The sequence below is a fragment of the Stegostoma tigrinum genome, chromosome 5 (assembly GCF_030684315.1).
Source record: "Stegostoma tigrinum isolate sSteTig4 chromosome 5, sSteTig4.hap1, whole genome shotgun sequence".
Lineage (NCBI taxonomy): Eukaryota > Metazoa > Chordata > Chondrichthyes > Orectolobiformes > Stegostomatidae > Stegostoma > Stegostoma tigrinum.
Genome location: NC_081358.1, coordinates 3,697,211 through 3,713,443, shown reverse-complemented (window position 1 = coordinate 3,713,443; position 16,233 = coordinate 3,697,211). Strand labels below are relative to the sequence as shown.

The following is a 16,233-nucleotide window of genomic DNA, read 5'->3' as shown; positions in this document are numbered from 1 at the left end:
ACCCCCCATCTTTACCTGTTGATTCCTTTGATGATCTGTATACCTCAGATCCACTCTTCCCAATATTTAGGTCCTTTTATATGCTTTCCATTGCCATTGTTAATCTAATTTCTAAAGAATTTTCAATAACTAACGAGATTTATTTTCACTTACAGGGTTATCTTTGCTTACCGTACATGGCTTTGCAGCAGCATCATCTTCTGTCTGATGTCACTGTCCGTGGGTTTGTTGCTGGGGCAACAAATATCCTTTTTCGCCAGCAGAAGCACTTAAGTGATGCAGTTATTGATGTAAGTGCAGAAATCTGGAATGTAATTTAGTTCATGGCTTTAAATTTAAATTGACTTTCTGGCTAATAGTGCAACAATGAAAATTCCATAAATTGTAAACCATTACTTCAACAGAAGAAAAGTTCGGTAAAAAACTATAGTGGATGCAGTAAACTTTGATATTCCAGCGGCAATCTGCAAATCGTTAAGATTCCCTTGTTTAGATTAAATCAATTGTATGTTCTCCATGAAGTCCTGCCTTTATGTTGGTTAATTCTTACGATATAAATGAAGCACTTGACATATACTCACTCCTTGTTATCCATGGATCCACTACCTGTGGATCCATGTACTTGTGAAGCTGGCCTCAGACCCTTTATTCCCATTGACGTGCCAGTTTTGGTCATGTGATACAAAGGAGTGATTTCCCTTTTTATTCTTATTGCCCGCAGAAAGTCCAAGCTCTTACTGTGCGCACCCACCCCCGCCCCACCTCCCTCCCCCCAACCCCAATACAGGATTTGGTATATGTAAACACTATGTTACAGCTTTGATAAAATGGAAGTGATAAAGTGCTACACAAGCCAGCTTATTAGTTTCACTGGTCATTGATCAACAAGTTAGTTAAGTATGTAAAATTAAAGAACTTCTGAACAAATTGATTCTTGTTCCTGGTACAGCAAATGGTTAACTTCTACCCAGTGCCAAGATGCTGTGATAGATTTTTAACTTTTCTGTCAAGATAAATTTATAGAGATTGAGAAACTTTTTAATTTAATGTCAGTTTATCCAAACCAGGAATTGGATATAAACATTCTTCCTCATTTGTTCCCCCTTTACATCTAAATATACATTTTACTGTTATCTAGAAGAACACATATGGAAATGCTGTTACTTTACAAAATATACAACCAGCTGTCAATTTTCTTTCTCAAGGCCTTATCATTAAGAATGTACAGGAAAAAGAGACCATACACCCCTCCTAACTATAGTCATTTAGTATACTTCTGGCTGATCATCACTTCCCATATCCCTTACTCTGAACCCTTTTGTTATGATGGGAAACACCTGATTATGTAGAACCTTCCAAGTCCTCAAAATGAAAATTAGTAACTTTTATGAGGTAGGCAAATGCAGTAGCCACTTTGCATGTATAGCTAGATCCCAAAAACAGTGCTGAGGTGGTCAGCCAGTTGAAATAGATCTGTTAGTTGTCAGATAAAATTTCCACTGGAATAACAGAATAAACTTACCCTAGACCTAGGGGTGCAGGCCCATATTTCCTTGAAAGTGGAGTGTCAGGTAGACAGGGTGGTGAAAAAAGGTATGTGGCATGTTTGCCTTCATTGGTCAGTGCCTGAAGTATAGGAGTTGGGGCGTCATGTTGCAGCTGTGCAGGACATTGATTAGGCCACTTCTAGAATACTGTGTTCAATTCTGATCACCTTGCTATAGGAAAGTTTTTCTTAAACTTGAAAAGGTTCAGAACAGAAATGCAAGAATGTTGCCAAAGTTCTAGGGTTTGAGCTATGAGGAGAGGCTGAACAATCTGGGGCTCCTTTCCCTGGAGTGTCAGAGGCATAAGGGTGACCATGTAGAAATTTAGTACATCATGAGGGGCATGGATAGGATGAATAGCCAAGGTCTTTTTCCCAGGGTGGGTGAGTCCACACTGGAGAGCAAAGGTGAGAGGGGTAAAGTTTAAAAGGGACCTGAGGAACAACTAACGTGATGCATGCATGGAATGAGCTGCCAGAGGAGGTGATGGAGGCAAGTACAGTTACAGTATTAAAAATGAGTGCATGAATAGGAACAGTTTGGAGGGATATGGGCCAAATCTTGGCAAATGGGACTAGATCAGTTTAGGATATCTGGTCAACGCAGACAAATTGGACCGAAGGGTCTGTTTGCATGTTGTGTAACTCTGTGACTCAGTGCAGTTTTCAAGAGGGCATTGGATATTTATATCCATCTGAGAAGGACTTTGTGGGCCATGGGATCCTGTTCCACAATTTACTTTTTGCGAGTTTGTCCATGCCCCCTTAGTTCATCTCACACCAGTGTCGTGTGTATATCTTTTCATTTCTTCAGTCTTGTCTCCACCTGATTGTGCTCCTAACTGTGTCGAAGATGTCTTCATTGAAGTTGTAGTTACATTCCTGAAAATCATGATTTTTAGAAAGATGACTTTACATGAATCAGATTTTTCCATTAAAGCTAATATAAAAGTGATAGTTAGGTTCTTTAGGGCCTTTCCATCAGAAAAAAATTTAAAACATTACGTCCTACAAATTAATGCATTTTAATTCCCAAATTCCTACACTGGTAAATGAAATAACTTCATAAATAAAGTAGATTTAGAAAGATGATACCTTTTTCTTACCTTCTATTTGCTGCTAATCGTGCTCATTAACAATCCTCCTCTCCATATCAGTAACAAAAACAGAAGTTGCCAGAAGTTCAGCAGGTCTGGCAGCATCTGTGAGGAAAACATCTGAGTTAACATTTCGGGTTCGGTGACCCTTCCTCAGAGCTCTACATATCTCCTGGTTGCCACCAGTCCCACTCTGTGACCCTCCTGGTCGTTGCAGATCACTCTTCTCTTGGACCTTATGACTTGCTGTTTCTCCTGCTTTCTAATCCATTCTATTGCTGCTGATCCTTTGACTTGCTGTCTCTGCCATTTCCTAATTTACTGCCCTGCTGTTGACCTTTCAATATTTAACCTCTACCACTTCCTGACTGATCTTGTCACCAAACCACCCATTCTCAGTTCCCTCTTGTGATCCTGCATTATCGTTCAAGGATCAGATCCAGGTTCTGTCTAAAGCTGAGCTCCAGGATTCTGAAAGTGAGAGTTCTGATGGTGCAGAAGTGTCCAAACTGTGGCTGTTAGAGGTTTGTATTTGCTCCAGCTCTTGTTTCCCTCTCCTGAAATTGTAAGCGAGGGATTCAGAAAGGATCAGTGAGAAGCAGGAGGAACAGCTTCAACTTAAGTCTTCAATTAAGTCACTTTATAAAAAGAGCTGTATGGCATGTTTATCATTGAAAATCGAAAGGGGAAAGTGGATTTGTCCAGAACTATTGGATTTTCAAATATGAACCTAGAAATGAATAGTTAGAGGAGTTAGGGTGCAGCAATCATGATTATAGTGAGGACTAGTGGCAGCCAGAGACATAAGGAAAACTCAAACCACTCCTAGATTCATGTAGCATAATATTCATTTTTTAGTAAAATGGTTACGATACCCCAGCTTAGGATTTCTGTGCGACTGGGAGCCGCACTTTTGCAATCCTTGAGTTCCAAGTTTGAATTAGATCAACAGCAGGTGTTGCCATCAGTCAGGTCACATGGCCTTATGTGAAATAATTCTTTGAAGAGGTAACAAGTATGTTAGACCGGGGAAACCCAGTAGATGTTATCTATCTAGACTTCCAAAAGGCCTTTGATACGGTGCCTCACGGGAGGCTGCTGAGCAAGGTGAGGGCTCATGGTGTTCCAGGTGAGCTACTGGCTTGGATTGAGGATTGGCTGTCTGACAGAAGGCAGAGAGTCGGGATAAAAGGCTCTTTTTCAGAACAGCAACCGGTGACGAGTGGTATCCCGCAGGGTTCAGTGTTGGGGCCACAGCTGTTCACCTTCTATATTAATGATCTGGATGAAGGAACTGGGGGCATTCTGGCGAAGCTTGCCGAGATATGAAGTTAGGTGGAGAGTGGTCCAAGAAATGGCTGATGAAATTCAACGTGAGCAAATGCGAGATCTTGCACTTTTGGAAAAAAGAATTCAGGCACGGACTATTTTCTAAATGGTGACAAAATTCGTAAAGCCGAAGTACAAAGGGATCTGGAAGTGTTGGTCCAGGATTCTCTAAAGGTTAACTTGCAGGTAGAGTCCGTGATTAAGAAAGCGAATGTAATGTTGTCATTTATCTCAAGAGGGTTGGAATATAAAAGCAGCGATGTGCTTCTGAGGCTTAATAAAGCTCTAGTTAAGCCCCATTTAGAATACTGTGTCCAATTTTGGGCCCCACACCTCAGGAAGGGCATACTGACACTGGAGCGTGTCCAGCGGAAATTCACATGGATGATCCCTGGAATGGTAGGCCTAACATACGATGAACGGCTAAGGATCCTGGGATTATATTCATTAGAGTTTAGAAGGTTGAGGGGAGATCTTGTAGAAACTTACAAGATAATGCATGGCTTAGAAATGGTGGACGCTGGGAAGTTGTTTCCATTAGGTGGGGAGACTAGGACCTGTGGGCATGGCCTTAGAATTAGAGGGGTCAATTTAGAACGGAAATGAGGAGACATTTCTTCAGCCAGAGAGTGGTGGGCCTGTGGAATTCATTGCCACGGAGTGCATTTGGGGCCGGGACGTTAAATGTCTTCAAGGCAGAGATCGATAAATTCTTGATCTCACAAGGAATTAATTGCTACGGGGAGAGTGCGGGTAAGTGAAGTTGAAATGCCCATCAGCCATGATTAAATGGTGGAGTGGACTCAATGGGCCGAATGGCCTTACTTCCACTCCTATGTCCTATGGTCTTATGGCCATACTTCAGACCAATGGGCAACGACTTTTAAAAGAAATCCATAATGCTTAATGTGAACACAGGTCCTATTAACGGGCTGCCATTAAAGTAAAAAATTTAAACAGGGCAACAGTATACATGGACTTAATGCTAAAACCATCTGCCAGGAAGCATTATGGAGTGACCTTCTCTACTTTGACTGCACCACAAAATTTGTCACCATCCGTTGCCTGCTCCAAAATGACATGGAGGTCGTGATAATGACAAATGGTACCACCACTGACCCATTCTCTGTTCAGACCGGTGTCAAGCAAGGCTGCATCTTCACTCCAACAATGTTCTTGATCTACCTCACTGCCAGAGTGGAGCTAACCTACCGGAACAGCAGGAAATCATTCAACCTCTACCACCTTTAAGCCAACCAGCGTCATTGAGCTGCATACAGTATGTAGATGATGTTTGCGCATATGCAAACTCAGACCACAGGCTGCAGATCATTGTCATCACCTTTACGGGTGCATATGAGAGCATGGCTCTCACCCTGAACATCTGCAATGAACAACATCTGCAATGAACGTCCTCTACCAACTTGACCCAGCATTGCGGAGCAAATCCCTGATCATCAAGGTCCGTGGGGAGGCCTTGGAGAATCTTGGCCTCATCCAGTACCTCAGAAGTGTCCTGTTGACCAAAGTAGTTATTGAAGAAGAGATCCAGCACCACCTCTGGTGTGCTGGTGCAGCCTTCAGCTGCCTGAGGTGTAGGGTGTTTGAGGACAACAACTCCAGATTTGACTCCAACTTCATGGTATACAGAGCTGTGGTGGTTCCCATCTTCCTCCTATTTGGCTTTGAGACGTGGACTGTTTACAGAAGATGCCTCTAGGCACTGGAGCAGTACCACCAATGCTGCCTGCACAAGATCCTGTCAATCCACTGGAAAGAAAGATGCACCGATATCAGCATCCCAACCAGGCCAACATCGAAGCACTGACCACTTTAATCAGCTGTGGTGGGCTGGGCATACCGTCCATATGACCTGCACAAGACTCCCCAAGCAGGTACTCTACTGCCAGCTCTGAAACAGCATGCGAGCCCCAGATAGGCGAGAAGAGCCTCAGGGATACCCTCAAGGCCTCACTGGCAAAGTGCAGCATTCCCACTGACACCTGGGAATCATTGGCCCAAGACCATCCAAAGTAGAGGAGGATCATCCGGGAAGGTGTTGAGCAGCTGGAGACTTACTGTCGTGAATAAGTGGAAGCCATACAGAAGCGGCATAAGGAGTGTGCTGCCATACCAATACTCCTCCCACCCTTCCCATGACCACCTTCTGTCCCAAGTATAACAGAAGGCACATCAGTCTGTAGAGCCGCCTACAGAAGAGAGTCATCCTCGTCTGTGAGGAAATGCCAGTGAATGAATGAAAGTATATCTGTTCAACCATTTAATCATCTGACCACATGCCTCTCATATAATTGTTGCCATGTCTTTTCATTTCTGCATCTTTTTCTCCCCCAGCCCTTGTTCTGGCACTTGTTATAAATTATTCAATTGTGTTATCGCCCTGTTCCAATTATGACTTCTTACCAGTTAACTGACATGCTTATGGTTTTATTAGTTGCAGTTTTTTTGCTTTCGTAATTTTAATACACCTTTTGACAGTTGATATCATTGACTATGGCATGAGAGTAGAACACTTTTTTCCAGGAATAAAGCCATTTCATTCTTTATTGCTTTTTGCTCTTATTCCCCACTTTAATCTTTATGCCTACCTTAATTCCCGTTTTAGTTATAAACTGGCACTGTGGCAGTCTAATTGGCAGAGCCATCAGGATCATACATAGATGCTACTAATCTGAGTCAATATCTACATGGATAAGAATATAAAGGGGCAATTCTATTTTAGGTAAGAAAAACTAACTGGAAAAACATAATGAGTTTTAGAATGCCACATATTAAGCCTCATAGTAACTTCTAATATATTTAACAAAGAAGCTTAATGAAAATCTAAGTTTAAAATATTGACAGGAGTGAATTTGTTTGCAACAAATGTTTACCGTTCAATCATTCTTTAAAAGCATGCTTCATAAATTTCCACATTGGCAGGAGAATCAGATGTATAGCAGCTGTTATGTTTTTATAGATCGAGGAAGCTGCAATTCAGACACATGATCCAGAGCTACGGAAGGTGTTGAACCTCACCACAGCAGACCTACGGTTTGCAGATTTTTTGGTGAAACATGTAACTGAAAATAGGGATGATATCTTCCTCGATGGGACGGGCTGGGAAGGAGGAGATGAATGGATCAGGGCCCAGTTTTCACTCTATCTCCATTCCCTTCTTGCCACTACTTTGCAGCCAGGTGAGAAGTAATGTTTAATACAGTAAAATCACAGTTCTAGGTACACAGTAAAATAATGTCATAAAAGATTGCACTTCTGTTTGTCTACAAACTATGTGACTGTGCCTAAGGTTTGGATGTCAAAACTGACCCGAACCTTATCAGTCTGGCCCTTGAAGACCAGATAACTTGTCCTATTTAGAATTAGAATTATTCTTTGTTGGATTTTGTCGGTTTAGAACTGTTTTTCTATTTAGTGCCAACTTCTTGGAGTATCTGTAAATTGAAGAGAAACTTTGTGATGACTTAAAAGCAGGGACAAACAAAGAGCAATACTGGGGAAACTCAACAAGTCTGATCGCATCAGTGGAGAGAGAAACAGAGTTATCGTTTCGAATCTGGTATGACTACTCTTCAGCCTTTTATACCGGACTCAAAACTCTCTTTCTTTCTCCACGTATTCTGCCCAGCCTCCTGACTTTCTCCAGCACTCTGTGTTTGCTTCAGATTTCCAGCGTCCACGTTTGCTTCAGATTTCCAGCATCCACATTACTTTCCCTTTACATAAAAGTAAGAATTTTGATAAATGGTGAGAAGAATTGCATTTGCCATGCTGCAGGCAGATGCAATTTAATTTGGAAAAGTGTGAAGTTAATACATTCAGGGGAGAAAACAGGAAAGGGCCGTATTCATTATGGACGGACATTCAAAGGTGTCGATGAATATGACACCTAAGTGTAATTGCCTAAACTACTGGTAGGTAAAAATACAAAAATGCCAATGGCACAATGGTTTTTAAGAATTTAATTGCAGCATGGAGTGATCTGGAAGATAGCAGAGAATATTTGACCTGAGACTGTTTCTATTTGGTAAAAAGGCTGTTAGGAGATTCAAAATGAGCAGATCTTTTTCCAAATTAGCAAAGGCTTTGATGGAGTGAACAGGAAATAGTTATTATTTCTGGTTGGAGAGTTAGCACAAGTACGAGAAAGAGAGGTCAGGAGAACAATTCCTCAGTTTGGTGGAGCCCAGAAAGCTTCATGAAGTGGAAGTTACCATTGCGACCTTTAGAGAAAATTTGGAAATATTTAAAAGCAAATAAATACAGAAGACTGTGAAGGTAGCCATGTCATGAAGAACTTGGATTAGTTTCAGATTGCTCCATATCGAAGTTGACACAGATACTAAATTCTATGCTCAAAATTCATTGTTCTATGCAGAAACTTAATTTGATTCTTGTATAAAATTAATGAACATACTTGGAAGTTTATTTTTTTAAGTATATCGTGGGAGTGATGCAAAGCAGTTGCTTTTACTAATCGTGCAGCTTCCAAAATTTTGTCGGATAAATTTAGTAACTCCCCCATCAAATTGCACATTGTATACTGTCTCTCAGAGGTAAACTGGCAGAATGACTGTAACTTTTAATTACAAAAGTCATGTTGATTCAAGCATGAGCTTACTGAAGTAGATTTTGAACAACAGTCAGCTTGGCCTTTTGATGTGTGGAAGCTACTTTATTTCAAAATTTGGATTAATATTAAAGTAAATTTTAATATTTATGTTGTTACTGATTGAGTGGGCGATTGTCTAATTTTTTTTAACTATTCTAACCAGGCAATATATCAATGAGTATTTTTATTCTGCTTCAGATAATGAAAAAATGTTAGCAGACTATGGCGTTTTGTTTGTCTCTGCATGGAAGAATACACACAATTTCAGAGTGTGGAACAGCAACAAACATCCTGCTGTCACTGAAATCAACCCCGGGTAGGATAACGTCATTTATTGTGTGTTTTTCATTATCCAGTTACTGTTGGGTGTTATGAAGAGTAGATATAATTTGGAGACTTTCTTTACAGATTTATCTTAGAGTTCACATATCTCAAAACATTGTTGTTTGTATTCTTAATATTGTGAAAAGTTGACACTAGTAACCAGTTTATACAGGAAAGATTAATTCCGATTCCTTTCTTGTTACACACTTGCTGCAGAATGTCCCCGTTTTGAGTTGTTCCATTCGACGTTGTTCCAGTTTAGCATCATGTTTATAATGAGGCTGATAGGTGCACTTAGTGTTGGAGTTCCTGAGTTTGTACCTTTTGCACCAGGATTGACGTGGAATCATGTAACCCAATTAGCAGCAGTTTGGAGGACATGCTCTCCTGCTCCCCAGTCTTCCTGCTCACTGCTTCATTCCCAAATCCTCCATCTCTTGTTTTCTTGAAATTCCTCACTCATACAACATGTGGGTTTTGCGAGCTGCATCACCATGAATTGTCCATTCCTAGTTACCATGGAGAATGTGGTTGGATATGAGCTGTCGTCTTGAATTTCTGTAGTCCAATTTGTGCAGGTATATCCATAATGCTATTAGAGAAGGCGTTGCCCAGAGGCAGTGTAGAAACAACGATATACTTCTAGGTCAGGTTGTAATTGTCTTGGAGAGCACCTTGAGGGTGTTGGTGTGCCCATGTGTCTGTTGTCCTTGTCCTCCTTGATCGGTGGTTTGCAACTGGTGTGCCAGTAAGCTGTGATAAGATGAAATGTGTGCTATGAAATTTTCAGGAAGCAGCATTACTTTATCTGAGAATCGAGGCAGTGTCCGTGCTTCCAATTTCCTCTGGGAGGCAGTATGAGCTGAAACCAGGCACTCTGATCGACTACATACACAAGCCTCTAGGACCGCACGTGTGTAGACTTTCGAAGCTACGCACACACGGAGCTTCTGCACTGTGCATGTGCGGTGAAAGGGCAGTCTGTTTGTTATGCAGCTGGCTTGCACATGCACAGGACTAAACATGGGTATGAGTATGTACAATGATCGCGTATCGTATTTTTGGTATGAGACGAAACTGCACATGCACTGTAAAGAGGTACACGCTTGGAACAGCTGAAGAAGTGGCCTGCTTGTCTGATCACATTTCCACATCAGCACGGATTTTAAAGTGAATATTTTTGGAATTTGTTTCTAGTTATGCCACACTTCTGGGTCTTAGATTCTAAAAACAAGTGGATACGTTTGTCAAACAAGGCGATTCCTTCACTAACTCAGTCGATAATACACCTCAATCCAAAGGGGAAAAGAAATGCATGAACTATTCAGAGACAACACAACGACAGCTGTCTGGCCTTTGGATTTTTGTCAACAAGAGGCATTGCTTGCCCTTTACCTGAATGTCTCATCAGTAGATAGAAGTTGACAATCACTATGATGGTAACAATTAACTTAAGGTGCCCTTTAGAGCTGAGACGTCCATCTCTTGTGAACAAATATGTTCAGTCCTTCAAGAGCTTGAGAGAACAAATCATCAAACAAACACAGCATTTCATGGAGTGTGTGTGGGTATCGATTAAAGCTCTTAACTGGTGGCTCATCTTGTAGAAGAAGCCCCATACCATTGCTGAAATGTTAATCATGCCTGCATGTGAAACAAATTGTAAATGTGACTTTAGGAACTGATGCTGCAGAAGAGATGGACAAAATTCCACGCTACAATAATACATTTTAATTTCAAATTGACAACATCAGCTGATGTCGAAGAGGTGTTACAAGGGGCAAGCTGCCCCAGATCAAAAGGCTTGGGACTCAGTAGCATGTCTAGGTTGCCCACTAACCCAGTAAATTGAAATTTACATCTTGTTTTGCTCTGATCCATTGTTAACGAATAGTTAGAAATAGTTGAGTTGAGCAAATTTTGAAAATATGTCTGTGCTCACAGTGAAATACGGTGTATTTTTGGTGTTGAATTTGAGACATTAATGCTTTTGATCCTTCTTTAGCTTGTTGTATATACTGTGTTGAAAACCTCTCTAGTAATGCGTAACCATAACAAATGAATTTTGATAAGGCTGGGAGTGACTGTTCTGGATGCTGTTGGCCATGGATTTGGACAGTGCTGTCTGAGGAGCATTGGTGAATTTCTGAAGAGTACCTTGTAAATGGTGCACACTGCTGTCACTGAGTGTCAGAGTTGGAGGGAGCGAATGTTTGTGGATGTAGTGTCAATCAAGTGGGCTGGTTTTTCCTGGACGGCATCCAGCTTCTAGAGCAGCGTATTGTTTGTCCTTCCTTTTGCTGAGCCCTCATTCAATCCAAGGGTTTGCATGAAGGGAACAAGTGAGCAGGAGCTAAGTGAAAAGAGTTAAGGTATTTTATGTTTTAAAATTTGTTTTTTTTTCAACAGTTCTTTAATTTGCAGGTGTAAGGAATTTAGTAGCGTTTAATGTTTCAACTTGTAGAGTATAAAGTTCGAACGTGATTAGGAATACTTTTGGAGAAGTCAGTGGTGAGTAGCCGCTTGAACACCTGCAGTAGTGTTAGAGAGGGAATTCTAGAATTTTGATCCAATGACAGTGAAAGAACAGCAATGGCATTCAAATTAACGATAAATGTTTTGGAGGGGAACTTATGGCTGGTGGTGATCCCATAGATCTCCTGCCCTTGATGTTGGAATTCTTGGGTTTGGAAGTTGCTGTCAAAGGACCCTTGCTGAGTTAGCTGTATTTTTTGTAGATGATGTACACTGCAGCCAGTGTGCATCAGTAATGAAGGGAATGCATGCGGACATTGGTTTTAATGGGAAAATCTAAACTGCTTAAATTTCAACTTTTCAGAAATTCAATTACAACAGTAAGTGAGGAAATACTCTACTGGACTGTGTCCATGTAAAATTATAACATTGTAATTGCATCTCAGGTTTGTAACTCAGAACCTCACAGTGGGCTGCAGAAACCTTTATACTTCAAATGGAACTCTTAACTGCCGTTTGAACAATAAATGCTGACCTAGCTGGTGACGTCAATATTCCATGAATAAATGAACAAGAACCTCAATTTTCCAAGTTGGCCTATGGATGTGTCAGCTGTGATGCATGTGCCATGATTGCTCACATCGCCATTATCTAGTCATTCATTTACCACATACTGCTCCTCAGCCGTTTAAGCATACTAAATGAGCATTTGAGATGAAAAGTACCTTGCCTATTTCTTTCAGCTCCTGAGTCCAAAGTTGAAGAATTAATTTCAACTAATTATGAAGAAAGAGCCATAAATGTTTGAAAAATGCCACCTTACCATCATAAGCTATCACCTGCCAGGGCTTTTCTTCCCATCCCCAATGACGCTCTTTTATCATACTCTAATTCTCCTGAATGAATCTATCTCACATGGACTTTTAGGATGCCCAGTGCTTTGTGAATTAATTTTGAAACTTCAGTCTAAATGAAAGCCTGTAACCCCAAGGAAAATATTGAAACATGCAGAAAACATTGAACTAACTTCAGTACTTCAGAGAACAAGAGGACTATTTCACAGAACAGAAAGCAATTTTGAATTTCAGCTACATACTAATTTATACAGGTAATAGCTGAGCTGCCAGTGGCTAGAGAATTTCTGGAGCAGCATAGACTGAAGTTGCACATCATGGCCATGTGAAATTCCCAACACAACTGACTTTATGGGAATTACCTGGGAAGTTAAATTATCTGGTTGGCAGTTCCCCTGCCTCTAGAAGCCTCCAAAACAGTTCATTAAAATTGGAAAGGGTTTCAACTCTCTTAAGCCTAACAGATATCCAGGAAAGATAGACAATTAAAAATCTACTTGAACTCTTCACTAAGTATTATAGAGAACCTCCAATTTGCCACTCATACACAACCAGATTTTGAAATAAGCCGTTAAATAATTTCAAAATCTGGCAATTGTTGAATCTTCTATTGCCAGCATCACCACAGAATTTGTTCCTTGAAGACTGATGGAAAAGAGCTTTCTTAGGAATGTTTTCAAATCAGCAAACAACAGATCCAACAGGCTCCCCCTGTCGAAAAATGGAACAAATGTTAGAATCAATTGCTTCTATGTATACAATATCTTAATGCACTCCAATACTTTAAATTTCATGTGACCATGTAGTTTTGAACTTCTATTTGACATTAGATCACTACTTTAACTAAATTGAGTTTTCATTGAAAAATGCATGTGTGTGCATCAGCCTGGTGTAAAGTATAAATAATCTGCATTGCCAGGCAGCCCTGTGTCATTGTAAGCAAATTTAACTCTTCTGAAAATCTTCACAATAGAAAACCCACAATAGAATAGGTTAGACTTAGAAATGTGAAAATTGGTTTTAATTGTGATGCATTGTACGTGAAATTTGTCAGCCATATATAAAGTGTATTTGTTCAAAATGTGTAACAAATGGATAAAAAGTACATTTTTGCTTGCTGTAGAAGCCATCAAACTTGTTTTGTTGTCGTAATACTTTTACAAGAATGTATAATGTAATTTCACTACCATAATGCAAGTTTTTATTTTCCAATAACACTCTCATTTTAGCAAGAGATAATTAACCCAGTTTAATTTGACTTTGAAGCTTAGTGATAGTGTTGGGTAATGTTTATTCATTGCCAGTTAGAAAACATCCTTTAAGAGAATCAGAATGGAATTTTTGACATACATTTCTTTTTCTCAGGCATCCATTCCAGGGACAGTACAATGTATCCGATGTCAAACTAAGATTGTCACAGTAAGTATTATGGAAATTTGAAATGCTTTAGTTTGTTAAACTTGTCTTCAAATTGAATAAGTTATTCAGAATTTCAAGAAGAAACTTTTTTTGAGTTATCAGTTCTGAAGAAAAAAAATCCTTCCTCATTTATTCATAAACCTCTCATTACAGAGGTAGGTTTCATCCAAAACAGAAAGGGTAGCCAGAAAACTATTTAGAGCATTTTATTCCACATAGTATTATTGTATTCTCAAATGTTTCACTGGTACGTAAGATACAATCTGCAAATACCTTTCACATAAAGACTCAATGACACTATCTGAGGCAAAGCAGACTTTTTACATACACCAGGGCAGTATTTTCCCACAACTAACATTGCAGAAAATATTTTCTTATTATTTATTTTCTTTCTCTTGTTCATTGGATATTACTTTCTACAAACCAGTAGTCAAATCTTCTCTGTGTTACAACAGTTATTAAACTCTAAAATTAATTAATTAATGGAATTCTTTGGACTGTCCCACGGTTGTGACAGTAATTTATTAAAGTTTATTCTTCCAGTGCTATTTTTTCCCCCAATAATCAGCAACACTTGCACACAGGAAATATTCAGTTGCTTCTTTCACTTGGTCTTATCTAAACACTTACAGAATGTAAAGTTTTTGAGAACTATTTTAAAGATGAGGCTGATAGGGTATCTAAAGAGCAAAATTGTAATAAGGTTCACAATGCATTTGGAAGGAAATTCTGTCGGCAAGTTCGAACCCAGAATTAGAGGGCGTAGGTTTAAGGTGAGAGCGGAAAGATTTAAAAAGAACCTGAGCTGCCAGAGGAAGTGGTGGAGGCTGATACAATTACAGAATTTAAAAGGCATCTGGATGGCCACATGAATAGAAAGGTTTTAGATGGATATGGGCCATATGCTAGCAAATGGGACTAGGTTAAAATGGGGTGACTGGTCAGTGCTGAGTTGGACCAAAGGGTCTGTTTCCGTGCTGTATTACTCAGTGACTCCATGATTCTCTAAGTCTCCTTGACTTAAAGGATTTTAAGAGAGAAATCCAACTTGGAATCTCCTTTCATGTTTTCTCTCAGCTACAATATTTATTAAGTGTAACTGGAAAAATAGCTAAGGAGAGAGGAGCATTTGGAAATGGGGAATAGAGATAGCTGGATTTCTGAGAGATGTCTCTGCTCAGGCAGTGGATAAAAAGAGTTTGGCTCAGGGCATTCACATACCTTCCAGGAGCAGAGACTGTGGGCGACACATCTGCTCGGGTGGTGAACATAGAGATAGTGAGGTTCTGAACTTTACTCACATTCCAGGAGTGAATGAAGTTAGACACTTGGGATCCACCACTGTTTGGGGCTCCTTAGCAGCTGGGCTACAAGTGATCAAAAATCCGAAAGTGGCAGGATAGGAAATCTGTAAATGTATTGTTGGTAAGAAGTTGTCATTAGGGAGTGCGTTTAAAAAGCTCAAAACTAGAAAATTCATAATTCATAAAGAAATAACTGCTGCTTGGATTTCATTTAAGGAACACTATCAAGCAGAAATTAAAGTTAATTCAAGTTAAAGTAAAATAATCATGCATTTGTTATTGGGAAATCGTGTTAGACAAACTTGTTAGTGTTTATTCAAGACTTCACTGAAAAAGTTGATGAAGTAGAGCCGATAGATGCTGTATATTTATACTTTCAGAAGGCTTTTGATGGGATTCCCAAAAAGGGGTTAAATGAACAGTTGGGATACAGGGTTATGTACTGGCATGGATTAGGGATTGGCTAACCGGCAGAAAACCAAGTGTAGGAATAAACAAGTTATTCTCATGTAGGCAAGCTGTGACTAGTGACATACTGCTTGAATCAGCACTTGAATCAGTTGTTCACAATATATGTGAATGGGACCAAATTTGCGATAATCCACATCTGAAAGAGAATGTGTTGTGAAGAAGATGTAAAACAACTTCAGGAGGATTTGGCCAGGTTTAGTAAGTGGACAGAAACAAAAATATAATGTGGAAAAATTTGAGGTTATCCACTTTGGTGGATGGAATAGATGTTAAAAGGTTTGAAAGAGTAGACGTACAAAAGGACCTAGGTATCTTTTTCAGTTTTTACTGAAGACTAACATGCAGCTGCATCAAGCAATCAGGAAGGCTAATTGAATGATAACCTTGATTGTGAGAGATTATGAATACAGGAGTGGTTCAGCTTTGCTTCAATTGTATAAGAACTTGGTTACACTGTACCTGGAGTACAATGTGCACTTTTGGTCTCCTTACACCAAGATATTGTTCCTATAAAGCGAGTGCAACAAAAGCTCACTCAACTTCCTAAGATAGGGGAGGACTCTCCTCTGAACAGACGTTGACCAAAAATGCTGTAAGGGCTAGATGGAGTTGATATAGATACTTCTCCTGGTTTTTGGTTTGCAAGTCTCAAACCAGGGGGCACAATTTAAAAATAAAGGTGGTGTCATTTAGAACACAGATGAAAATTTGTTTCGCTCAGAGAGTATTGAATCTTTAGAATTCTCTATTCCAGAGGGCTGTGGAAGTTCGGTCTTTCAGA

The 16,233-nt window shown here is 39.8% G+C and overlaps 1 protein-coding gene across 4 annotated transcripts in view; it reads left to right on the top strand.

Annotated features, from left to right (window-relative positions):
- Window positions 1-16,233, top strand: part of avl9 (AVL9 homolog (S. cerevisiase)) — a 79,324-nt gene that overhangs the window by 47,252 nt on the left and 15,839 nt on the right. For 3 of the 4 annotated variants that reach the window (XM_059645769.1, XM_059645771.1, XM_059645770.1), the window contains exons 11-14: window positions 156-290; window positions 6,953-7,172; window positions 8,804-8,921; window positions 13,624-13,677. In XM_059645769.1, coding sequence (XP_059501752.1) covers window positions 156-290; window positions 6,953-7,172; window positions 8,804-8,921; window positions 13,624-13,677 — 527 coding nt within the window. Of the gene's footprint in view, window positions 1-155; window positions 291-6,598; window positions 6,785-6,952; window positions 7,173-8,803; window positions 8,922-13,623; window positions 13,678-16,233 lie in introns of those variants that run through there. The other variant, XM_059645772.1, reaches the window with a different exon arrangement.